Genomic DNA, 26,216 nt, shown 5'->3' with positions numbered 1-26,216 from the left:
ATGCTTGCTATACAGGCTGAATGCAAGGGGGGTTTTTTGGCAGTATATACATCTCAGCTATGAGTTCTACTGCAAATGCAGTTATACTGAACAAGTAACTTGGATAATGTAACTTATTTCTCTTCTAGTGGAACAGAGCCGATTTCTGCAAATAGGCCCTTCTACCCATTTGTCATGTAGACATGAAATGCATTTACATCATTAGACGTTGCTGCTGTGACCAGTACAAGGGTAGCTTTACCAGCAAACCTGTCAATTGTAGACAGTCATATGCAAATAATCCTCAACTATTCAGTACATTTCTGTAAAAGGTCTGTAGTTCCTGGTTTAACAGCTGTTAAAGAGCTCACTCAATCTGCTATTAACTCTCAAATAACCAACGACAACTCAAATATCCTACTGTTGACTGTTTAACTCTTTGAGTAAGAAAGAAGAACACAAGCCAGAAATGTAGTGTTTACTGTAAATATTTCATTCTGACACTAAGCTCAGCAGGTGATAAATATCATTCATTGTCCTCTTCCTTCTCACTTCAGTCAGGAAGATGTCAGCCTAATGGCATCCATCAATAAACTCAAGCAGCCTCATACCATACCAAATGCTGCTGTTTGGTGACTAGGGAAAGATTTTGGGTGACTCATTACACCACAGGTAGGACATCTTCCCAAGCAAGAGAGAAGCTTTAATCCCTGTTTCAGCAGGGAGGGAATGTCCTGTAGTAAACTGATGGGGCAGCAGAAAGAGTTCAAACCAGTGTTACAAGCCCTTTTACCCTGAGTATGGATCAGCTATTTTGCTTCCAAAAACAGGGTGCGGGTTCTCACCTGCTGTCTGCAAATGTGTCAGTCAGCATTGATGTGAGGAACTTGATGCTAGGTGTTTGCATCAAGAAGTAGTTTTCCTTACATGAGCAAAAATGGCAAAGATCCACTGCTGGTTTTCCATTTTCTTCGCAGTGTCAGCACATAGGATAGAAACTTTCAGGGAAGGTAGAATGCGGTTTGCTTGAATTTAAGAGAATAATAAACCCAGTAGGCAGAGTTCAGTGCAATAGGAAGTCAAAACCTCCAGCTAGAAATCAGGATCAAGAAATCTAAGAGATCACAAGATACAGAAGCCCATGGACTTTAAGCCATAAATGAAAACAGCCCAAAAGCAGAAAGATTTGTCCAAGATTCAAAATACGAGTGGACATCTGCAGATTCAATGTACTAAGTTTTCTTTTTAGGGTTTCCCAATTCTGTACACTAGTGTACGAGAGTCTGGATACGCATATAAGATTGCAGCCCATTATTTCAATTGCGTCAAATGCCTATGTGATTTTTAATCTGTGGTCAGAAATAATCTTAAGAAGCTCAGAGCATTTGTAGTGTATACTATGTAAATAGCATTTTGAATTAGGATTGTGTATAAGAGAAGGTTTAAATGTACCGTTACCGCTCTCTCAGTTCTATCCTTTTCAGTAGGTAATTGTTATAAAAATGAAAAATTATAAAAACCAAACTGTTGGGTTTATTTCATCAAATACAAAATGCAGACTCTGTGGAAGTCATTGCTTTGCTGAGGTCTTTCTTGGTTGAAATTTAGGCAACAAGGAATGGGTCCAAAAGGTATAAGCAAAAAGGTACCTTTGGACTCAGAACCATAAGAGGATAAATTTTTTAGTTCTCAGTATTACTGAACTACAGGGGGATTTTTAGTGTTTCTCCAGAAATAACTATGTGTGTAGTGTACCACGTGAGCACCCATTAGGCTCAGAAGCACACTCAAATCTTTTAGAAGCTACCAGCTGGGCAAAATATGTGTTAAATCAGGGCCAAGGCAGACAGTTGAGAGGGTTCTCTGAGGCATGGGTGTATGTATGTATATGCATGCACACATGACTGGCATCCCACTCAAGAGTATATAGAAAAGCATTAAAAGATGCTGCTTTTCCTCCTTCTCTTTCTTCTATAGCAGATGGAAGGGTGATGCTCTGCAAGGAAGCGACAAGATGACATTAGTAATGCCAACATACAGTGAAACCTGTGTGACAGACAGTATTTGTTCTATTTGTCTGTTCCAGCTTCTACATTCTGTTAACACAAGAGGCACTAAGGTGAAACTCCCTGAAGGAAGGGACACAGCTCCTGTCATTGCAAGCAACTCGCACTCCTTACCATGCTCAGGGAAGAAAAGTTTTCAGAGTCTGTAGGGTTACACAAAAGGTAGAATAACCTGCAGCACACCCAAGAAACTAATGAGAAAAGCAGACAGATACTCAAACTCCCCTTGCAATGGAAAAAGCTTCCTAGAAACTAAAAGCCTGTACAATTTGTTACAAGTCAGAGCAGCCCTTGCCTATCTGCTCAGTTTCAGTCAGCTCAGTGGCTTCTCACCTCTTAACAAAATTGATGTATGAAAGTATATCATGGCAAGGGGAGATTGTTAATAAGCAACTTTTATTTCTGTTCCATCTTATTTGGTGTCTTTTTCTTTCAGGAAAAAAACAATCCCTTGTCCTTGTTGTGGTTTAACCCAGCAGGCAGCTAAACACCACACAGCTGTTCGCTCACTCTCCCCCTTCCCAGTGGGATGGGGGAGAGAATCAGAAAAAAAGTAAAATTCATGGGTTGAGATAAAGACAGTTTAATAGAACAGAAAAGGAAGGGGAAAAAAAAAATAATAGTATACAAGATAAGTGATGCACAATGCAATTGCTCACCACCTGCTGACTGATGCCCAGCCAGTTCCCAAGCAGCGATCGCTGCCCCCCGGCCAACCCCCCCCAGTTTGTATACTGAGCATGACATCATATGGTATGGAATAGCCCTTTGGGCAGTTTGGGTCAACTGTCCTGGCTGTGCCCCCTCCCAGCTTCTTGTGCACCTGGCAGTGCATGGGAGGCTGAAAAGTCCTTGACTAGTGTAAGCACTACCTAGCAACAACTAAAACATCAGTGCGTTATCTCTATTATTCTCACACTAAATCCAAAACACAGCACTATGCCTGCTACTAGGAAGAAAATTAACTCTACCCCAGCCAAAACCAGGACAGTCCTGTTTAGCGACCAGTTCAAATAAAGCCAGTCTTTTGGTGTTTAAGCCTTTTTCACCTTTGGGGAACTCATTTTAAGGAAAAGACCTAGAGATATACCCACTTCCAAGCTCCAGCTGATTCAGTGGTCTCATCGCACTTAAGCAACAGTATTCTGGATTTCTGTTTGGAGTGCAGCACAACCCCTTGGGCTTGAAATGGCTGGGAAGCTCTGCGCTGATGGTGGCCTGCTCTAGCTGAGGCCTTGCTCTAGCACGTGAGGAGTTAGCGACACAGGGAGGCAAACCAGTTTAAACAAACGTAGGAGGTGCTGCCCTGTGAGAGGCTGAGCAAGCCAAGGCAGCTGGGCGCTCACCCCTTCTGAAAGCTATTGACCCGAGGAGGAAAGGGAAGCGGCAACACAGTGAAGACTCTTCAGTCTGAAAGCTAAGACAACTGAAAGGTAGCTATGACAAAGGCCATAAAATCATGAATGGCCTCAAAACGTGACAAAAGGACAAACGTTGGCTGTTAAGTCATGAATGAGATTAAATTGTCAGGAAAAAAGCTTAAGCAAACAAGTACTTCTTCCAAGCAATGCCTATTTGCCTTGTGGCACTCCGTGCCAAACCCTGTTGTGCAGGCCTAAGTGTAAGTTGAGTTAAAAAAGTAGAAATTTACAGGAAAAATCATCAAGTATTATCAAATATGGTAATGAAGGGGCCTCAAGAATGCTTTTGAGGTTGCCAAGCACAAGAAGAAAATACAAGCAAGAAAAATCACTCTACACCTGTCTTGTCTTCACATCCTTTCCCTAAGCAGTCCTGCTGGCTATTGTGAACAAAGATACTAACTGGAGGGACTTTTGATCTGAACCATGTATAGCCATTTTTATATATTTCTATGTGCTTATACAATTCATTCCTGTAAAATGTTTGGATGAAGAATATTACATATCTGTACAAGATATTAAAATTTCTCAGTTATGCCACATGCCATAGTACAAACTAAAGCATGTCTCAGCTTCCCTACAGTGGCACAGTTATTCAGGTTAAAATTTAATGAACTAGTCAGAATTTAAATGCCCAAAGGCTAATCACAATTAATTCGTAGTGTCAAATATAACCTTGACCACAGAACAATCTCATACAATGATTTCAGCATTGTAGATTAGATTATGGGTAACTCAAGTATACACGGTTTAGGTGTTAAGTTTTCACTGAATTATTGCCTGTATATTGTATTGAGTTCATTTTATTATCAGACTAATTAAAGTGTTTAAAATAATGGAGTTTCTAGAAAAATAAGCTCCCAAAGGAATTCCACTTCTGAAAATTAAGTCAATGGATTAATGTTCGAAGTAACATTCTGGTTTTCATCCAATTCAAGGAAAAAAAAGTAATTTATTGGAATTTCATACATGCAGAAATTCCCTGTGTCTTTTTAAAATAAGTTATTTGTGTTCCATTACTTCTTACAGAGTTGGGGGGGAAAAAATATTAAAAAAATCAGTCAGCAAATGACCCACTACATTTCAAAGGATTTTACCATGCCAATAAGAACATAGATTCTGTTTTGCTTACTGAAGCCAATGGAAACTCTACTAGTGATTTCAATGTGAATTATATCTGCACGTAATTTTTTTTTTTAAATACAGATGTTTATCACAACATTTTGGTATATCTCTTTAAATAGATACCCTGATGCAAACAGCAGTAAAGGAAATGTTGTCCAAAATTTAACTCGATACAGCATGATCCTTTAAAGCTGACTGCTGTGAAATGCATGTGGCATTCCCTCTTCAGTAGGAAATAGGAAACTTGGAAAACAGACATTCAAATCCTATTTGGTAACTCAGCATCTTTTTCTTAAGCAAGCTTGCCTAGCTGTCTAAAAATTGGAACCTTCTTCTATTGTTCTTAACCTAATAGCTTGAATATCTCTTTTATGTCCTCCTTCTCATGTTCACATTATTTCCTAAGGGCAGTTAGCTGCTTTAGCTTTACAGAAAGACTTAACATGATTGTCAAGAAAAGGTCCCAAAATGGCAGAAGAGTTCCAAGAAATGCTATTAAAATTCAAATGCTGTATGATACTCTTGATATCCAGTTTTAATTCTACATCTAGGAAGACTAAATCTAACCTGATCTTTAAAATACGTACTTCTGACTATTAAATTGTAAGATGCAACCACTACTATTTGTAATCAGATCGATAATTTTTCATGAGTTTTTTTTGCAGAATCCTCACCCACTGCAGCCTATCAGATCCCAAAACAGAGGCACTCCCTGAATTATTCTGATTTACCAGTAACTCTAATTTTTTTTCTTTTTTAAAAAAAAGCAAACAACCTAAAAGACAGAAAGCCAAGCCCTGATTCATCTTTATGGTAACATTGAGACAATCACAATAACTGATCATAGCTCCTAGATTACTTAAAATCATATGATTTCAGGAGAACACAGTTTGGCTAAGATACTCAGTTTTTTATTTTAAATGTGTATTAAAGTGAAAAGTACTGTATGGTGGAGTAGAATATAAAATCTGTTTCTTCTGCTGCTACTTAGTGCATTTAACAAATAAAGCTATTGAGCAATAACCCTTCCAGTAGCAATATTAATAAACCAAACCGAGATAATAGTTTCCTACTCCACTCTCTCCACCTCTTTTGAGATTTGTGTATTGGCAGCAGAAGATAAATTACTTCCCCCTTTGTTTTAAGCAACCGATGTTCTCCCACTTTAGACGCTAATACTGAGTTAAGGAAAAACGGGACACAATCCTGACCCAAACCCAGTCCACAGGAGCTCAGAAGGATAGCCTCACAAAATGAGAATCTATAGTGCTGTAGTAAGGGTTGCTATTTTATAGCAACTACACTGCTCTGCTTTTACAGTGGAATCATACTAGTTTTGCTAGGACAATGTTCACCATTTCCATGATAAAAGGTAAAGAATTATTTTTCTTGGAACAGTATTTGTATTATCACTTCCAGGACAGTTATCTTCCACTTAATAGCAAACAGGAGATCCTTAAGAATACTTCTAGTTAGGGCCATAAAACAGGAGTAAAGAAGGTAAAAAACCCACCCACCCCACCCCCAACCTGGCTTCTGCTCTATTTTGGAGTATTAAGACTAGTTTTAGTTTCAAGAGTTATTAAAAGGAGCATTACACTTTTTGCACTTAAGAAATAGTGGTACTAACCTGTTGCCACTCTTAAGGCCAAATAACAATCCGTTTTATTGAAGATATTATGTAATATTTTCCCTTAATTGTTGGACCGCATTTTCAAGGTCTCAGCTGTTTCAAATAAAAATTAAAAAGATCTGCTATGGTATTGTAGAACATCTCTTTTATTTAAGTAAATGAGCATTAGTTGCATGAAAGCCCATGCGTACGCTTACCGTTAGATAACACAGCAACCCCACGAGCCTTAACAAAATCCTTCCTGTAGTTAACATAAATACATCTTCCATGATCCCCTGATCCTCCTGCTTTGTTATTGCTATTATCTAAACCAACTCTGGGTCCAGGTATATCTAGTGCAGCAGCCTACTTTTGATTATTAGTATCAGCATCTGAAAAAGGTGAACACTTGGTACATTGTTAAAAAAATGATCTACGCATTAGAAGAAATAAAATCTCATAAGAAAAAATAGATTACTTGCTATATGCACTTCAGTTTATCCATTTAGCTTTGTAGTTCTGTTTTTCATCCTAAACAAGTATCCTTCTTATGCCTTTGCCATTAAAAATACACCCATAAAACAGAACAAAAAACTAAACTAAGCTAGTCCAGTCCGAGGTTGGCTTTATTTTGGTGAGACGTTCAAAAGGTTCCCCGCTCCCTGAAGCTGTATCTGTTCTAAACATTTGATACCAGTGACAAACAACTATTTCAAAATAATGTGCAAAACCCAGTAGAAGCATCTTATTACTGTAGGACCAGAAGGGCTTCTGGAGAGGTTTCCTTCCAGAAAGGTCTTGCGAGACTTAACAGACAGCGGGTTGGTTTTCAGTACAGGCAGTAAGAGATGTGATGGGAACAGCTTGCTCTAGAACACCTATGTAACATTGGTTCATGAAAACATTGATGAAAAAGCGTCAGCTTTTGTCTCAAAGTGAGTGAGAGTCCCTTCAACAATACACCGCTCTCAAACCTCACCAAACCAAGTGCTCGTTCTTGTCAAAATGACAAAGCGTGCCGCTGCCACACGCAGTCAACAGCAATGTCCCGCTCAGCAAGGCCACAAAGTCCCACCTAATCTCTTAACAAAGAGAAAAGCTGCGGTACCCTTGACCCTTTGTCTACAGACACTCTCCTAAAACACAGACAAGAGCTGACCCGTGAAAGGCGGGAGGGGACAAGCCCCCAGAGAGCCCCTTGCGCCGCGCCGGGGCCAGCTGTGAGAGGGCGGCGAGGGCGGGTGTGGCTCTCCCCGCCCCTTCCCCCTTGGGGCTACTTAAGGAGAAGAGCGGTAGCTAAGAGGAGCTGCCTTTCTCCGCCTTTAAGAAAAAAAAAAAAAGAGAAAAAAAGAAAAAAAAAAAAAAGGACTGTCCGGTGTTTGTTTGCTCAGAAAAGTTCGTATTGTTTTTGTTTTAAAGGCCTCGTTTCTTTTTAAGTGTGTGGGCGCTGCCTCAGCTTCGGTGAATGATGGTGAGTGGAGTAGGAGCGAACGGGGAGCCACGGCGGGAAGTGGGGCGAAGGGGGTGCGCTTGAGCGCTGAGCCATGCGGCGGCTTGTTGCTGGGGGCTGTAGTGGCTTGCTCGGGTCCTCCCGCGGGGAGCGGAGGTGAGGGTTGAGCATTAAGTTTTTTTGCTTGTCCTTAGGGTGAGGAACGGGGATGCCCACAGCCACGGTAGTGTCGCCTTGTAACGCCGTCAGGGGTGTACCGCTGCCTGGGCTGAACCCGTGAGGGTTGCTGTCATTTTTAATACCTTGAAGGTTTTAAAGTCTTAAGAGGAGGCGAGGGATTGAGGTCACGGAGGGAACGCTGCAAGTAAAAAGCCTGAGGCTTGTGTGAGGGAAAATGTCGGGGCTCGCAGCCGTCGACGCCATGGTTTGGTGAGGACTTCGCGGCAGGAGGTGCTTCACACCATGAGCGGCCATTTTGTCGTGGCTGTGCCACATGGCGCCGTGCCGCAGCGCCGGGCTCTGTGCTCTGCGCACGACTGGACGCCGGCAGTGCTGGCCGGCCCCGTCTGTCCCCAGCTTGCGTCCCCAGCCCTGCTTGCCCTTAGGGTCAGGCTGGAACCCTCGCCCCGGGCGTCGGGGGCTTTCACGCAGCTTCCATTGTCCTCAGGCGGGCGGCTCCCCTTCTGCCCTCTTCTCGCCCCCCAAATCCCTTGAGGAGCATGAAACCCTCTTCCCCCGCGCCTCGTCTGGTGACGAGGCCGTCAGGCAGGCGAGGTGCGAAGCCCGCAGGACATGAGGCCGTTAAATGGCTGCGGGGCGGCGGTTGGCGGCGGCCCCGACGGCTCCGTAACGCGCTCGCCTGCGGTTCCCGGTTTGGTGGGGGTTTGGTTGGTTGGTTTTGTGGGTTTTTTTTTTTTTATCTGCCAGAAAAAAAGAGGTTTCGCGTAGTCCGCTGTGGACTCCGTGCGGTCAGTGGGAGTTACTGCCGGGACTCGCACGTTGCCATGCAAATTGGTGTTTCTTCAGATTTTTTTTTTTATTTGGGAGTTTGCGGCTGTAACCCGACGCTTCAACAACAACATAAAAGGAGTGTGGGTTTGTTTGGGTGGGTTTTTTTTCCAAAAAAAGTTAAGCCTTGTGAGTCGCAGCCATTAGTGTGCGAAGCGTATTGCAGTACTTGACGGATGGCTCCACCTGCTGCCTAGTGGGAAGACTACGTTGTTCTCCCTGTGGCGGGAGCCATGTTCTTTTTCTAGGTAGTTTGCTGTCATGGTAACCGATTCCTGCGCACGGAAAGTCTGCACAGCAGGACGTATGTCGGGAGTTGTACATGTTTAAATTAAAAAAAGAACATGTTCAATACTTATTTTAAACAAAGAGTGGTGTGAGGTCAGGGAAAGACGGACAGAAGCCTGGGAAATCGGGGGGCTTGTACTTCTGTGGCCAAAAGAAAAGTGAAGGTTTTCCTCTCCTAGATGTTTGTAAGACACAAAGTGATGTTTGTAATCCACTTGAGTAGCTAGGTATTTCCACCACCTGGCCGTAATGGTAGTCCTTTTCCACCTTTTTTTTTTTTTCCTGAAAGTCTAGCCTCATGACTACTGTAATCAAGAGGTTAATCCAGTTTCCTGGCATCAACTTAAACTTGATGCTTGCTGCAATAATGCAAAGAGCAAACTGATGAAATTTACCTTGTGATGAAAGAAAGGAGAAGAACCTTTTAATTTTGGTAAGCTGAAAAACTTCGAATAAGTCCCAAGTTTTCTGATGTCTAGAAATATTATTTCAAAGCTGCTACATGAGATGGATAAACAAATAAACTCCGCTCAGGGTATTTTTGAAGGGTTGGGTCACTTCAGCTGATGCTGTAAATTCAGGGTAGGCAATTCATCAACTTTAGGATTTTCCAGATTTTGAAAACTGCAGGTGGTTTAGGCTTTGGACACTGATGCAGCAGCAGTGTGAGTTCTTTGCCCATTCTGTATGTAGAAGGACAATCGTTTACATAATGCTACATTAGGTAGTAAAAGAACAATTACATGTTGTGCTAGTAAAATAATTTGTTTTTATATAGGGCAGTACTTTGTTTGAATTGGCCAAAGTTTTGCATTGTAGTACTGAAGACTTGAAAAGTAACTTTGAAAGGAGGAGATTTTGTTTCCTGTCTTTGTACTGTAAGACTTTTCCACTGCATTTTTCAACAGCCACTCCTTTTCAAGTTTAAATATATGTATAAACAGATGTTAAAGCTTATTTTTGATGTTGACTAATTTGTCAGAATGCTTAAATAGCCTGTTTACTCTTCCTTTTAGATACTAAATATGTAAAAGCATGAAATAAGTGTATTTTCATTGAAAATTGTGTTCTGCATCATGAGTGTAAGAAATGAATGCCACACTTCTATGGCAGCCAAAGCCATCTATGACTTGCATACCGGCAGTATCTGTATGCCTACCCACTTCCTTGTGCTGGTTCTGGCACTTGTTGGGTGCCTCTGCTGTGAGCTGCTTCCTGTTCTAGGTTGCCAGAGAATTTGCACAGCAAAGTGAATGCTTCTCTTTTAGCCTGGTTCACTGAAACAGATCCAGAAAGAAGTAGAAGCCAACAGTTAGGTCAGCTTAAGGTTGCTGTGGAGTTGGAGTCTCAGTTTTCAGTTCAAATGCCCTTTAGCTGGGGGTGCAGCTAAAGTGGTCTGCTTGCATCTTAGCTTCAGTTTTGCCCTTCTTGTGTTCTTCTGCAGTTACATAAATGCCTGTGCTAGCAGAATGAGCTTGGATAAGAAGTGGACGTGTCTGAAAAGTACTACAAAATTGTTCTCTGAAACAGGTTTGATTTCCTTGTGCAGTGATGTCCTGGTACAGTAGGAGGGAAGGGGGAGAGCTACCCCTTTTCTGTTACAGCAGAAATGTTCTGTTATACAATCTTTACTGTGGGACAGTGGAAGCTGCAGTCTCCAACTTCACTGGAGGGTAGAGGGAGTCTTAAAGGATAAAGAGAAAGGAATGACTTCTAACCTTTATTGAGAATTTGTAATAGGAAGTATAGTTGGTGAGTAAATTGAGCGTAGGCAACAGTATCTGGTGTGATGGAACCAGATTCTGTCTGAAGTACAGCTTCATGAAATGATTTTGAACTGAATAGATGGCTTAGTGCTTCTCAGAAGAAGAGGCTAAGCCTCCTCCATCTCTGGTTCCTCTTCTGCATCCACTGATCCTGAGGCGGATCTGGTGCTTGTCTGATAGCATAGTAAGCTGATTTAGTTCTGTACAATAGTAGAATACTAATTGAGTGAAAAACTGCTCACTTTATGTTAATCTTCCTGCCAAATTGAGTTGAGCCAGCTTAATTTGAACTGACAAGTGTTATAACATGTGCAGAGGAGATGCACGAAAAGAGATGGGGCAAATACTCTCTGGCTTTTAGTAATGGTGTGTTGTTAATTCGGTTCAGTCACTGAAATCATATTTGGAGGGCTGAATTCTAGTTCTGGCTTTGCTTAATTGCTGGGCAAATAGTGCCACATGCATAGTTTGGTTCTTGTAATTTTCTCATTCTTTTACTGGGTGTCCAGTTTGAATGAGTACTTGTCACTCATAGCTGCAGCTTAAATGTTCATTAAAGGTGAAAACTGTTACATTGAAAAATGGGGTGCTACCTATTGCAGATTACTAGATTTCAAAATAACAGATAACTTCAACTGAATTGAAGTTTGGAATATCTAAAGTAGGGATAATGCTACGCCAGTTCAATTGTAAAGAAAAGCTTATTGATGTTTTGAAGTGCATTAATGTAGAGGGATGAGTAACACTGAACTGGTCGGAGTAGTTCTTACCAGCCAGGTGAAGCGTGGCACATAGCTGGAACCGTGTATTCCGGAGAACAGAAGATGAGAGGGGACAGAGTTTGTGATGCCCATGGTGGTTATGTTGTATTCTAGTTTTTGTAAATACCTCTGTAAAACACACTTCAAGCCTTATGCAGAGTATGGAACACACCTTTGCTAGCATCAGTAACAAGAAGTGGAATTGCATGTTCATCTGAACAAACTACTGAATTACTGTTTGTTTAGGGGGCATCATATCTTCCTCTGCACTGCATGAATCTGTAACTTGTAGGTTGTGACAAAATGCTTTGGGACCAAACGGGTGAGTTTGAAGCCTAGGTGTGCAAAGCATATTACGACTGTTGTTGCTCTATAATATTAATGTTCTTCACAGTTCTTCTGTACATACAATGCCTGCTTAAGATCCTGCTTTGGTACAGACAGCTCAGAAACAAGTTTGTAGTCGTTCATATTCCTGTTGTTAAATTGACAAAATCATTTTTTCTGAGAAAACGAATAGTGTGAGTATTCCATCAAGGTCTGATTTCCCTTCTTACAGCTAACTTCTATAACCCTGTTAACCTGTGCTCTAAGGCTGTTTGTCAGCTTACTCGCATCTCAAGTATTTAAAGCTTTTGACCAGGAAGATGATGGAATTTGTTCTGTTGGATAATCAATTTACAGTAAATTATATATTTAAAGGGTTTAATTTCTTGCTTAAATCTGAAAGGAATCTGGTAAAGTTCTGAGTTTGGCATTCTCACTGGTTATCTGGTAGTAGCAACACTGGTCATGAAACTTAATATAGTCAGACAGGGCTACTTAAAGTAGTCTAGATTAGGTGTAGATCTAAATTTTTAATGCTGCTTAGGATAATTACTTCAACTTTCTTCCAATGAATGGTCTATTTGCAGCAAATGCTTCCTTTAAGTAATTGGAAAGGTGCTACTGAAATTTGTTGTTCCATGCTATATCTATAGAAAAATGCAGGCATTCTAGTATCTTGAAGTGTACTATAATAATTTGATTGAAATATGTATTTGTTTAAATTTTTCAGTCTGCAAATGTGGAGGCCCAGTGTGCAGGTGTCTCGGAGGATAATACCCGTTTGCCAACAACCAGTCAAGGATATGTTTTACCAGAAGGAAAAATTATGCCAAACACAGTCTTTGTTGGTGGAATTGATATAAGGGTATTTATATACTTTTAATTGCTTAAGATAGGTATAGGGCACTTCAGTGGGAAGGAAGTGGGAATTTTAACTCCTGGGTGTGTTTTTTTTTTAATGTGTGTCTTTACCAATCGTAAGGTATTGCAGTGTCATGAGAGAATTTTGGAACAGGTGTGTAACTTCAGTTCTTATGGTAGTAGAAGATGGGTTTAAAAATGGTACTGGCTGCTTTAAATCAGTTCTAAACAGTTTAACGTGTTTGAAGAAGTTTAAGACTTTGTTTCTTTTAGATGAATGAAGCAGAAATTCGGAGTTTTTTCGAGCGATATGGTACTGTGAAAGAGGTGAAAATAATCACTGACAGAACTGGTGTTTCCAAAGGGTGAGTAGAACATGAATAGTTCGTTTAAATTGCTGCTTACTTGGGCGTAATTCCGAGCAGCTACTTAGCAATGCACTTGATATGTTTAAGCCACAGCAGTAGCTGCAGTTTTCCGTTGTGGTGAATTAACACAGTGAAACTGCAAATCTAGATTGCCCCTAAATCTGTATAATCTTATAAAGAATATCCTGATTTTTTTCTGACTTCAGTCTGTCTATCTGTTCAGGGAAAAGAGGGTTATTGTCACTTAACCAGTGGAAACAAAACCTGAAACTTGTGTGATGCTTCTGCAGACACTTATTTTGGAAGACTCTTCTGATGACTGGAGTAGTTAACGACAATCTGGAGAGAGTTCAGGATGGTTAAGAGAAAGGGGTGTTATTATTCAGGGCAATGGGACTGCACTCTTCTGACACTTAGGCATAAGTGATAGGGAAAACAATCCAACTTTGTTTGGGTATGGAGTGAAACTAAGTAAGTGAACAAAGTTGAAGCAAGGGAAATTCCCATTGTATATGTAGAAAAATTCTGAATTGCCTGTGGTGAAATGCTTCAATAAGTAGGACCTTGGCTTGTTGAGTTTTGGGGAAGCTCTCCCAGTTTTGAGGTTATCCCTGCTTTGAGAAGGAGGCTTCACCCTCTGGAGGTTCCTTCCAGCCCAGTTTCTTCTAAGATTCCATGAGCAGATCCTAAAAAGTCATGTGTTTTTCTTAGGCATATGTTGTAATGCATGAGCTGGAAATCTGTCTTACTTCCTCATGTCCCTTGCTAGTCTTTGTAGTGAATTCTGATGTGCAATTAGCTGGTGTACATTCTGAGTATTAATAATGAATTGGCATACTCCATTGATTGATACAACTGTTCCTATAATGCTCTGAACTTATCTTCATTTTATAGGCTAGATAAACCAGGGGGGTGGTGAAATAAATTGAAAAACCTCTTCAACAATCACTTGCCCCATTGGTGTCACTGTTTCTGTAATGCCTGCCTTCATCCAAACCTCTGTAGTAAATACAAAATTTGATAATTCAGATCTTAATATTTAAAGGGGTTTTTTTACTTTCTCAGTTGGTAATATCAACAATAGTGCTCATTTTGAGTAGCTGAAATGGAAGAATAGCCCTTGCATCTATTTCGTATTATTCTAGAATCTGGCATTCAATGCCTTTCATTTGGCCCTGTAGTATATACTGATAGTTAGCAGTAAATACATTTTCATGCTGAATTATAAACTAGTGTCCTACTTGATACTTTTTGGCATGCAATATAATGTACCTGGCATATATGCTGTTAACTGGTCTGTTCAAAATAATTTAGCTAAAAAACAAATCAAAATCTGGTTACGGAATAAACTGTTTTTTCTTTTCAGGTATGGATTTGTATCTTTCCTGGACAATGTGGATGTTCAAAAAATAGTGGAAGTAAGCTCTTTGTCTGAATTATTTGAAGAAGTTGATATGTTCAGGGGAAACCAAGCCATGTACCCTGAAGAGTAAATTAGGAAAAGGAAAGTCTAGGGCTGTCCAAAAAGTAAACTTGCTAAAATCTCTACTGCTGGTAGAATCTCTGTATATTTATTTAAGTAAGAAACAGAATTAGTTTTAGCCTTGGTGTCCTTGAATGTCTCATGGGCATTCATGAACTCATGTCTCATGGACATTGAGTTGCTGGAGCGTGTCCAGAGAAGGGCAACAAAGCTGGTGAAGGGTCTGGAGCACAGGTCTTATGAGGAGTGGCTGAGGGAGCTGGGGTTGTTTAGCCTGGAGAAAAGGAGGCTGAGGGGAGACCTTATCGCTCTCTACAACAGCCTGAAAGGAGGCTGTAGTGAGGTGGGTGTTGTCTCTTCTCCCAAGTAACAAGTGATAGGATGAGAGGAAATGGGCTCAAGCTGCGTCAGGGGAGATTTAGATTGGATATTTGGAAAAACTTCTTCACGGAAATAGTGGTCAAGCATTGGAACAGGCTGCCCAGAGAGGTGGTGGAGTCACCATTCCTGGAAGTGTTCAAAAAATGGGTAGATGTGGCACTTTGGGACATGGTTTAGTGGGCATGGTGGTGTTGGGTTGATGGTTGGACTGATGATCTTAGAGGTCCTTACCAACCTTAATGATTCCTAGTATCACTGCCATTAAAAAATCCAGACACTAAGCCAGGAAACAAGAAATTAATTACTACTCTACCCTTAATTGGTTTAGTGGTGGACTTGTTAGTATTAGGTTAATGGTTGGACTGGATGATCTTAAAGGTCTTTTTTCCTAAAAGATTCTGTGATTCTATGTCATTATATTTCTGGTCATTCTTGTTCATTTATGTGCTTGAAAGCCTCACATGTGTTTGGCTGCTTGCTTTCTGTATTGGGTGATTGTCATAGAACCCTTGTGCTTACAGCAGATGCATAGATCTGCCAGCATTATTATTGGTAATAACAGTAACATAGAAAACAGCATTAGCTTTTTATTTAAGTCTCAACAGTTGAAGTATGTGTTTCTCTCTTGCAGTATTTGTGCATTTGGATGTTACCTGGAGTGCAAGTATTTTTTAAACCTCCTTGACTATAACTGTTAACGTCATACGGTTTTCCTATAGTTCACACAGGAGATAATGGGGTAGAACTGTTACAGCCCTTCTGCTCTTAGAGTTCAGTATCAGAGAAATTCTAAATCTCAGCGCTTAAAACCAAATCTGTTATTTGGTTTTGATAAGACTTCAGCAGGTCACAAATCACTGACAAAGCTTTTTGTTGTTCCTATTTCTCCGAAAAATGAGTGCAATAACTGTGAAAATAAACATGTATTGAAATATTCCTGCTCTGAAGTCTTTGCCTCAAAAAACTCCCATATCTCTGGAGGATGAACAGTCTGATTTGCTTCTGAAGCTCTTGGATAGGGAAGTAGATCTGAAAGACAAATACAGATAAATGTGCCAGGCACAAATTTAGTGTTCTGTTATAAGTTCAGATGTGTTTACTGGCTGCTCAGGCCCTTAAGGGGGAAGAGAACAGGTTTGAACAAAGTGGAGAGCAGTGAAACTCCAGCAGGAGATTCTTACCAAAGAATTCTTCAAAAGCTTGCTGTTCTTGAACTCTCATGGTGTGCTGACAAAAATACTGCTGTACTGAGCAACAGACTTTATCTGAGAATACTTTTTTCTGTACCATGGGTTACACTTATTGTACTAGATCAGTGTGGAATGCTTGCTCTGAGGCAACAATCTCTGTAGAGACCTCTCCAATAGCATTGTCATTCAAGCTGCATACATTGCTGATTTGTTGTATGCATTTCTTCAAAACTGTAAAAGCCCTCAGTGTATCTCCAGTAATATAGTACTCACTGATGTGACTTTGTATACCAGAGGTTTTGGAAGACCCAGAGGTATAGTGTAGATTTTCTTTCCAGTGCAAATTTCAGGTGCAGAGGCAGTACAAATTAACTGCCTTGTCAGGAAGAAGTGTGTCCAGATAGAAATCGTCTTACAAAGCTTGTCTTCTGGAGGGGATGGAAAAAGGGAAGAATGAACATCTGCATTTTAGAGCTCAAGTCATAAGCAGAGATCACCTCCCTAAACCATTTCAGGCATTATCTATGCTGAGTGGTCACAGTGTTTTATGTAAATGAACAAGATAGAGCCTCTCCGTGGTTAGAATCACTCCAGATGCCTGTGTGTATCTGCCTAGCTCTGTAGCTTTGTGCAGCCTGAAAGTATTTTTCTTCTGATTCCATCTGTAACTGCGCTCTGGTCCAGAGTGAACCTGTTTGCAGTTCAGAACAGAAAGCTACCTTCTGCTTTGAGGGGAGGCATGTCTTCGAAGAGTTCTTGTTGCTCAGGTGGAAAAGGTGGTTGCATGGTTCTGGGCACAACAGGATTGCAGGATCAATTAAAAAAAACAAAAACCAAACCTGTCAAACTGGTCAGGGTATTTCACCTTTTTTCCACCCAGGTCTGTCTTTATTATGTTTTTATCAGTATGAGAAGATGATCAAATAAGACATTTTCTTCTATCACTATTATTCTGCTTCTTTTGCTTATTTTTACAATCAACAATAAAGTTGCTGTTAATCTGTTCAAAGCACTTTCTTTAGCAGAAATGGGAGAAAAAGCTTAGCGAGGTATCTGTTAAAATTGCAAACTGTGTATTTGCTTCTGAAGCAGGCAAGTTCTTATTGTTGCATGAAACGGAATCTAGATAGACTATGTATCTGCATCAAATACTGATTTTAATACTTGGTACTAAGTTTGTGTTACTTGGGGTAAACCAAGGATTTTTCAATTCTGACGTGTAGAGCACTTATAAACCTCCATGTAGCCCTCTGAACTGTAACAGAGTACCTACTTCAGGTAGTGTCATGTGTGCTGTGCACCTCTTCATAGGTAGGTAAATGTGTTTCTTGTCGTCGTCTTGGCAGAGAATGTGAGATCAGACCCAAAGGTGAATTCTCTTTTGGGAGTTTTGTGTGGTGTGGACAAGTTCCCGAGTACCTGAATAAACATTAATCTGCTTAAATCCATGTATTAAAGCAACTCTCTATACTCAGACTTAAACTGGAATCTTATAGAGAACAAAATCTTACAGGCCTTTGTCTACAGTCAGTCCAAATGGACCTTGAAATGTAAGGATGTTGTGGTGCCATTTCAGCCTACATACATTGGTGAATATTCTTCTAGTTTTCAAACTAAGCAGTTTTGCTGAAGAACACAGAATTCAACTTCTGTGGGGAGGGAGGGTGCTTGGAAATTTTTCCTGTGCTTTTGTTACAGCCCCAGATACTGTGCTGGCAAAGCAGTACTCAATCACTGATCATTGAAAATCTGAAATCCTGCCTTCTGCCCAAATGCTAGTTCACACAGAACTCGCAGAATGAGAAGTTAATGTGTCTTAGGCATTTGCTGACTACTGAGGAGTGCTTCCAGCCGTTTTGCAAGCCTTTCAGATGCTTGTATTCCTGGGTTTGGGTATTTGAGGAACATGTGAAGAGCTTCACTCTTTCTTGATTAGTCTGTGTGCTGCATAGATGCTTGGCCAAAAAAGTTGTGAAATGCCAGCATGTTTGTTGGATGTTCTGAAGGAGCGCATGTGAAAATTTCTTTAGAGAGAATACAGTAACATGCAGGTAAACAGTAGTGCTTGGACAGCCTTCCACTTCCTTTAGTATTAGATGGACAGCTTCTAACATGTTCTGTGAAGCCTTTTAGGAAGTTTGTGGGAAGGAAGGTAAGTAGTGATGTAAATAGGGTTTCAAGGGAACCTAGGCTATGGTCACTCTACACTAATAACCTTACTGAGGCAAGAGTAGTTCAAATCTGTGTGTATAAAACCAGAAGGCTGACAGTCACTGGTATGTAGTTGCAAACAACTACTACTACTGCATGTTGCTATTAAGGCAAGTGATGTATATAATATGTTTGGAGAGTCTGTGAGTAGGAAACAGGTGTGCTGAGAATGTTGTAGGAAAGTAAAGGTAAAAGTCATAGGGTGTTGGGGTGGGAAGGGAGAATGGAGGCTGTTGAGCCTGTATGCGAGTTGATGATACTGTGGTGTAGAAGCAGAGTACAGTCTAAATCAAACGAACCATCCCCCTCACTGATTCCACAGCTTACAGAATAACCTGTCTTTCAGTCACAAATCAACTTCCATGGCAAAAAGCTGAAACTGGGGCCAGCGATTAGAAAGCAACAAAACTTGTGTAAGTATATATAAACATGTTCATATTACAAGCATATGCTACAAACATATTTTTCTTAATTACACTTTTACCTTCCATGCAAATTGTTTTTATCTGTAATATGTATCTTACAATTAAACTTCAGTTCTGAATTTTATGACCTTGCTACTTGTGTGATTTTTGTACAGTTTTGATAGTAAAACTCAGGTTGGTAGTACAATGGAAGGCAGTTAATATTGAGTTAAATTTAGGAGTCAAAACACTAAGGTTTTTTGCAGCTTGAATTCAGATTACTAGTGAAATGCACATGAAAATGTCTTAATTTAGTTTTCTTTGCTTTAAAACAAGGTTCTTACGTGCATCCCAGACCGTTAGTCTTCAATCCTCCTGCACCACAGTTCCATAGCGTATGGGGTAATCAAAATACGGAGACATACATGCAGCCTCCAGCTGTAATGAGCCCAGTAACACAGTATGTTCAGGTAAGGCTGTTCATGCCACTGATACTGAATTGTAATTAAATATTTTTGAAGGTGCAAGTACATACAACTTCACAATATGTATTGAGATTCCAATCTTGTCTTACCTGCTTGTTTTCATATTGTGTTCCCCAGTAAGAAGTGCCTGACTTCAAACCACTTTAAAGGAAGGCCAACAACCTTGAATTTTTATTTAGTGATGTGATCTGTTTATAAACCAAAAGACGGGAAGATACTTTTTATTTTGAGAATGAGAAAAGTGTTGAAGGTGGAGCTAAGATTTAATTATGTAACAGTTCTTAAGTGATCTTGTTACTTGTCACAGATGTACTTCACAAATCAAGTGTATCTGGATATTTAATGTACTGCTGCCCTGCCTCAGAATAAACCACAAACTTCAAAACATATTTTTTTTAAACAAGTATGGAACCAGAAGGTGGCTGTGATACACCCCCCACCCCACCCCCACCAACAAATTCTTGTTTCTGAACTGCTGTTTTTGTAAGAATGCTGTTATGGCATCTGCTGTTAACAGCTGTGACCACTACAGTATGCCTACAGGACATCACTTTATTGGTACTTCAGATAAGCATTCTTACTGAGGTGTAGGCAGGGTACTTCTGGCCTCGTTATGAGCCCTGTACTGTGAATAGAAGGCTTTCCAGATTATGGTCCCTTCCTGTATTAACCCTATATGATATGGCAATACAACAGGGCAATATTAATTGCAAACTGATTTGGTTTGTATATTTTCTTAAGCAAATGAAGATGAGTAAACTGCGGTGACTCACAGAAGCATTTTTTTCTAAGGCAGAGAGTTTGATAGTAGTACTCTTGCTGATTCTCTGAGTTTACTGGGAGAGTGAAATAGTGTAGGAGGAACTAATTCTCTTAAATGCTGGAATGTGCCTTTAACTGTTCTCTGCAGAAGCTGAGAAGGTTCCAGGTTAATATTGTGTTAAAATACTTACAGTGAAGAAATGCTGGGAAATTGTCTGAGTTGTAATACTTGGCTTGCCTTTGGCTCCAGGAAACTGATCTTCAGGCTGTAGTCCATTATTTCATGGTAGTTGGTCTGTCTCAGGTCTGCTTTAGAAAGTTTGTGGGATGAGTTGTATTTCTGAAATTACTTAAAAGATCAGCTACAAGCAGATGTGGGATTTTTAGATATGTAATACACTTCAGAATCCCACTTTTAGATTTTTTTTTTTGGTGCCTGAAGTGCTGAAGACCCATGGGAAATATGTAAGGGTTGCTTTTAAATAATGAAGCTAGTCTGAAACAGGAATTGAAGTAACAATGTGACTATGTATTTCTAAAAATGTGCTCCTGGCTTTATAAATACCTTTACAAATACCATACTTCCACATTGTTTCAAACTTGCATTTTTAAAAAAAGCTTTGTTTTGCAGACATATCCATACAGTTCACCAGCTTTATTGATACAGCAGCAAGTTCCTGTAGGATATCAGCCAGCCTACAACTATCAGGTATGTAATTCTTTAATAGCAAGAGAAAGGCTGTTTGATACCTGACAAAACTTGAATGGAATGACCAGTGTTAACAGGAGGCTGATCTTTCTGTCTTTCTCTTTCCGAATTCTATTTCCATTCAGCTCCTGCTTCACAGAAATCAAAAGCAAAACCAAAATCAGTGATATTTTTATTCCAGTGCAATGAAGACTGTTGAATAACGTAGCATACTTTTTTAGTTTGATTTTTTTTTTTAAAGTTGCAATGATAAGCCAACTTTCAAATTAGCAAAAGTACATGGATCAGTAGTACTTCCTTCTTGCAGGAAGGAGCTTTGCATTTGTACATGATACAGTGCAGGTAGTTGATGTTAGTTACTTAAAGAATCACTGAGTCTTACCAGACTATATAAATATAGGATGTATATAGAGAGGGGATGTGCTCTTGAGCTCTAAAAATGTCTGAGAAGGCACTTAGCTGATAGTGATTTTTGAACTCACAAGTGAAATGTGTGGGTAGGTCCTGTTACTGAAACTAAACTAGAAGTAGTTTAGTAACTGGAAGTAACTAGGTTTGAGATGTTCTCAGTGTGGCTGCTGTGATTCCCCTTATTTTTCTAACCTTTAGAAATCTTTATTTTTAAATTTTTTTTTAAACTTGGAATGAGAAGAGGAAGGAGGTAGTTGAATTTGTGGTAAGGATGAGCTTATGCTAAGTACTACATGAGGTACATGTGAAAAAGCTATCTTGCTGGACAGAAGACTGTAAACTACTGTTTAATGAAAAACCCAGACATGAAATGTTATAGATGGTGACTCTTTAAGAGTAGTTACTTGCCTATGCTGGAAACGAATGAATAAAAGCTGGTTCTTGTCCAATTCTTGTTTAAGGTTCAACCACAATGGCTTGCTGGGGAGCAAAGAAATTACGTTATGCCTCCGGTAAGTCTACCAAGTTAAACTTCTAGAACTTTGCCTTTTCAATTAGCACACTGTTTTGACAGCTTGATACTTAGTTTGATTTTTTTTGGTTGACTGGATCTGTATGTAATCTGTTCTATGCAAATCTGTAGCTGCTGACAGAGTAGGTAATTGTTTAGGATTTCCTACTGACATGGTGGCTTTTTTAGGAGCTGCCTGGCAGAACAGAACTACCTGTTTTATGGCATTAGTCCATACATTCTGGTCAGAGACTTCTGGAATTTTAACATGAACAGAATTGGTTTTTCATGAAAAGTTGAAGGAAAAATAAGTCGTGACCTGATGCACAATGCTGACTTACAAGATCTGTATAATATTAGTGCTTATTGTTCCAATTGTTTTTAAAATTTAAAAAGCCTCAAAGTATTCTACTTTGCAAATACTGGTATTTCTGGCTCCTTTCAACAGCTTCTTTAAATGATTTGCCAGGCTGCTACAGACTGTAGATGGTGCTGATGACTTCTAAAGAAATTACTTGCTTTCTGTGACTTCATGCAAGTGACACCCACAAGAGAGGAAAAAATACTGTGTATTTCTTTAACAGTGTTGGAACTTAAACTTGCATCTTAGGCATTTTTGTGTTCTTTGGGTATAATCTCCTATTTATAGAGTACAGTTTCTATTAAGTGTTTTAAAGCTGTAATACTTAATTTTCTTCTGAACGGTATTCTTTCAAGCTAATTCCCAGCAGATGTCTGTGGAATGTGTGGAAGGTAAATGGGGAGAAATGAAGAAAATGGAACTTTGTGCATATACATTTCTGCCTGCATGCATCTGACAATTCTGTCTCTGATCGTCTTAGAAGAATACTTCCAATCATGTGTACTAAGCTTCACTTTCAGCTTCTCAGCAGAGAAGGAGCCTTTCCCTTTTCATGGAAAGTCTGTATTTCTGTTAGTGAGAATTATCTTTGCTTTAATGGGGGAAGAAACAGACTTGCAAGAGTTCAGAAGTCACTGAAATACTGATTACCCTGTTGGCTTGAAATAATTTTTGTTGAATAACATCCATGAACATGATACAGCTGCAGTGTATCACCTAACAATTAAATGGTAGCAAGCCAAAGAGTTTTTAGAGTAGGTGTGCATGGTGGTTTTCATTAGACACTTTAAGCCTAACTATATGAGCAGACAACTTTTTTAGAACTATCTCAGTTAAGCAACTTCAAGTATTATTCTTTACAGACTCAAAAGAGGACAGGCAGATAAGGAGATAGGACACTTCATCCTTCAGTCTACTGCTTTATACCTACCTGTTTGTTTGGTGGATAATCACAATTTCCATTCATAAACAGAATGCCCCAGTTGTGATGAGGTCAGATATGATACACCTTTTGATGGTTAGGGATGGTGCTCAGAAAGGAATAGTCTGCTAACACTGTAGGCTTCTGTATCTCCCAATATTGTCAGCTTGAAATTAACAGTTTTGGTGTTTAGGGGCTTTTGGGGATGTCTGGTAGTACACTGTGTGGTTGCTGTGTATAATCACAAATAACGTCCTTAAGAATGATGTCACAAGAAACTGAAAACTACTGTCAAATCTGGGTAAATCTGACTACTTGGAAGAAAAAAGTTTTGCCAGTGAAAACTAAGAATGCTTAACCCTGCTGTTGAGATCCTGGTGAAATGGGCTGTAAAAGCTGCTAATCCTCTCTGGAAGCATCTGGAAGGATGTTTCTGTAAAGAGTAACTGCTTTATCAGTCTCTCTGCTATTGTAATTAAACACTGCACTGGGTTGCCAATTGCAACACTGCACTATAAGCAGAGGGAAGTGGGGAAAGTTTTTAAAAAAGCTGGAAAATGGCTTGTGCTTTTCTAGACCTTCTTACATCTTAAAATTTAGTATATTGGCATGAAGGAAGCTTCAAACAAAAAGGAACTGTATAGAAAAGCAGCTTTTTGGAAGGGCAGTGGCAGTAGATGTTTTGCTTCCCTTTCTTCTTCCATTTGATTTTTAGTGCTTCATCTCTTGAAGTTACCTCATGGTTGTTTCATTTTTAGTGAATGCCTTCATAGCTCAATACGCTTGATGGCAAAACCCATACGTGAAGGAAGTAGGTTGAGGAGCTAACTCTCAAGAGTGATTACAGTGGGGAGAAAAGATATTTATTAGAATATATCCTTTTTGGAAGGAAGAACTGTTGTAATAAAACAGATCAGGATACAGTTACTTCCTCCGCTATCGAAAGCATGAAGATAAAGTTGGCATAGCTTATGGATAGGTGAGGACCAATGACAACACAACTGTGCATGTTTTTCCCAGTGTTACTGAAACACTGCAATATTTAAAAAACTATACAGGTTTATACTTCAGTAAGCTATCACTGCACTGAGGATCCAGAACTCATACAGACAGAATGTGCTGTTCCAGAGCCCACGCAGTCGTCTACTAACAGTCCACAAAAGGTAGGTGCTGTCCCAAAAGTTTAATGTTTTTTGTCATAAATCCTACTCCCAGAAATTTGCACGTGAGCATTATGTGGCTTGGTGAAGAGGGCCTCTGACCAGCATCCTAGAAATTAAGGTTATAGTTGCCGCTTCAGCTGGATGCTCAATCCACTGTATCTGATTTCTGTGTACAACTTCAGAAGCCTCACATTTCCTTCAAACTATTGGTGCTTGTCTGTAGCACCAAGGGCTGTACGAAATGGGTGTTCTAGTTCATTAAGTACAACAGTGTTTTTAAGTGATGAGGCATTATTTAATCTGCCAAGAATTAGAGGGGAAATTGTAGGTACTAAAAAGCAGGTTAGGTAGCACTGACTGCTATCTTATGCAGATTTGTTTTAAGCTTCAAACATCTGAATCGGTAATGTTTTATTCCCTTCACTTTCTTTTGTGGAAGGGGACCTCAGTTTGGCCAACAGTTTGCTCTGAATTCAATTTTCTAAAGGAGACTTCATTTTTTAGCTGTCAGCCTATTCCACAACTGAACTGCTGTGTCACTGCTCAGAACTGTTATGGTGTAAGTAACATCTAAGGGTGATAATGAGTTACAAAGATTAAAAGATTTAAAAAAAAAAAAGACAAAGAGCTCAGGAAGTGTAAGGCAGTTGAGAGGAACCCTGAATGCAAAGTAAATGCTGTGACACACCCATATTGCTAGTAGTGGGCTAAGAAAATTAGTATTGCTATAGATGCACCTATAACTGTGTTTCAGAAGTCTGTGGACAGGAGCATACAAACAGTAGTATCCTGTCTGTTTAATCCTGAGAACCGTCTAAGGAACACCTTTGTATCACAAGAAGACTACCTTAAGGTATGTAGCGAAAGCAAAATTAGATCCCTAAAACACAGCTGACCTTCAATTTGTTCACCTACAGGATACCATAAAGATGAAGGGATTAATATCTGGAATGCATTTGAATTTTTTTGTTCTTGTACATGCTCTGAGATACAGGTTTGGTTGGCTCTCAGTTGCTTAATGCTGGAAACAAGTGCTGAAATTGGATTCAGTGGATTTAATACAAGACTGCATAAAAAAAATTGCTGAACAGTCAGCTCGGGGACACTTAGAGCATAAGACTGGATAATTATTTCTCAATTACAAATTGCCGAAAGGGCAGTGGGTTACTCCCTAGTTTGGGTAGAGGATGTTGAGTTTGAGCCTTGATAGGCTTTACACCAGTTTAAGTACCCACTGTGGGTGGTGGCTCTTTATACTTTGTATAAAATGTCTATGCTTTAACCAATACACTGTAGTCCAGGCTGGTAGCTGGTCATTGTATTTTTGCTATATGTGTTCAGTCTTTGTAGAATTGCAGTTTTTGACTACATTCCAAGTGGTGTTTAATTTCTGTTGTTTATTGTTATGTTTAAGACTTTGCTTCCTTTTTTTTTAAAAGGACAGATGTGAACTAGGCACATGTATCCTGAAGCAGGAATACAGAAGCTGTATTTATCAGTTTGGGGGGGGGTGGGTGGGTGGATAGAGTACCAAATGTCTTGAGATACTTTTCATGAAACCTCAGTTGCTTTATTCTGATTATTACCTAGAAAAACTTTCCTGTCTCTTCTCCTAACCCGTTTCAGGAGAGGAAGGCACATCACTTCAGAAAAGGAAGAGCAGTACTCAAAAGTGTTTGATCAACAAAGACTTTGAAGTATCTAAACTTGTTAACTTGATGTTACTACAGTTCAGTTTAGCAATACATGCAGTATAACCTTTTTGAAAAAGTTGCTTCAGGTTGAAGTTTGTGTCCTATTCTACCTGTTCCAGTACAGTTGTTTTTGCTTGAGTAGTTTGAAGTTTAAAGTTGTAAGAGTTGACAAACTTCCAGGTTCTATTAATTGTTTGCATGCTTCCTGTGACAACTAACTGGAATGTTAGAGTTTATATGGGAAAAATACTCTTTGTTTGTTTGGTGCATGTGGATTTTCTTCTGAGCTTTAAGGTACAGTTTGCATGTTACACTTAGTTTTTCTTAAACCACAATTTAAGTGACTAATACTGACCAGTTACCTCTCGCAGTTTAAGAATGGAAGTAGTTATTTGCCCAAGAGGTTGTATTTTAAAACTGAGCTCTTAATCAGTGGAACAGAAGATGTCAAGTTGCAATTCAACTGAAGCCCTTTAAGTTCTGGTTGTCTTTAGACT

General features: G+C 39.7%; 1 protein-coding gene across 1 annotated transcript; it reads left to right on the top strand.

The window, feature by feature from the left end:
• Positions 1–8,372: 8,372 nt before the first annotated feature.
• On the top strand, positions 8,373–25,705 carry DAZL (deleted in azoospermia like). Its single transcript, XM_075728265.1, has 11 exons — positions 8,373–8,540; positions 12,534–12,668; positions 12,938–13,029; positions 14,399–14,450; positions 18,644–18,710; positions 19,038–19,171; positions 20,580–20,657; positions 21,530–21,580; positions 23,921–24,025; positions 24,780–24,878; positions 25,652–25,705. Exons 1-11 carry the CDS (start codon positions 8,373–8,375, stop codon positions 25,703–25,705), a joined length of 1,035 nt encoding a protein of 344 aa, XP_075584380.1.
• The last annotated feature ends 511 nt before the right edge of the window (positions 25,706–26,216 follow it).

This window comes from Pelecanus crispus, chromosome 2 (assembly GCF_030463565.1).
Source record: "Pelecanus crispus isolate bPelCri1 chromosome 2, bPelCri1.pri, whole genome shotgun sequence".
Classification (NCBI taxonomy): Eukaryota; Metazoa; Chordata; class Aves; order Pelecaniformes; family Pelecanidae; genus Pelecanus; species Pelecanus crispus.
The sequence above is the reverse complement of the archived record's forward strand: the minus strand, read 5'-3'. Positions and strand labels throughout refer to the sequence as shown.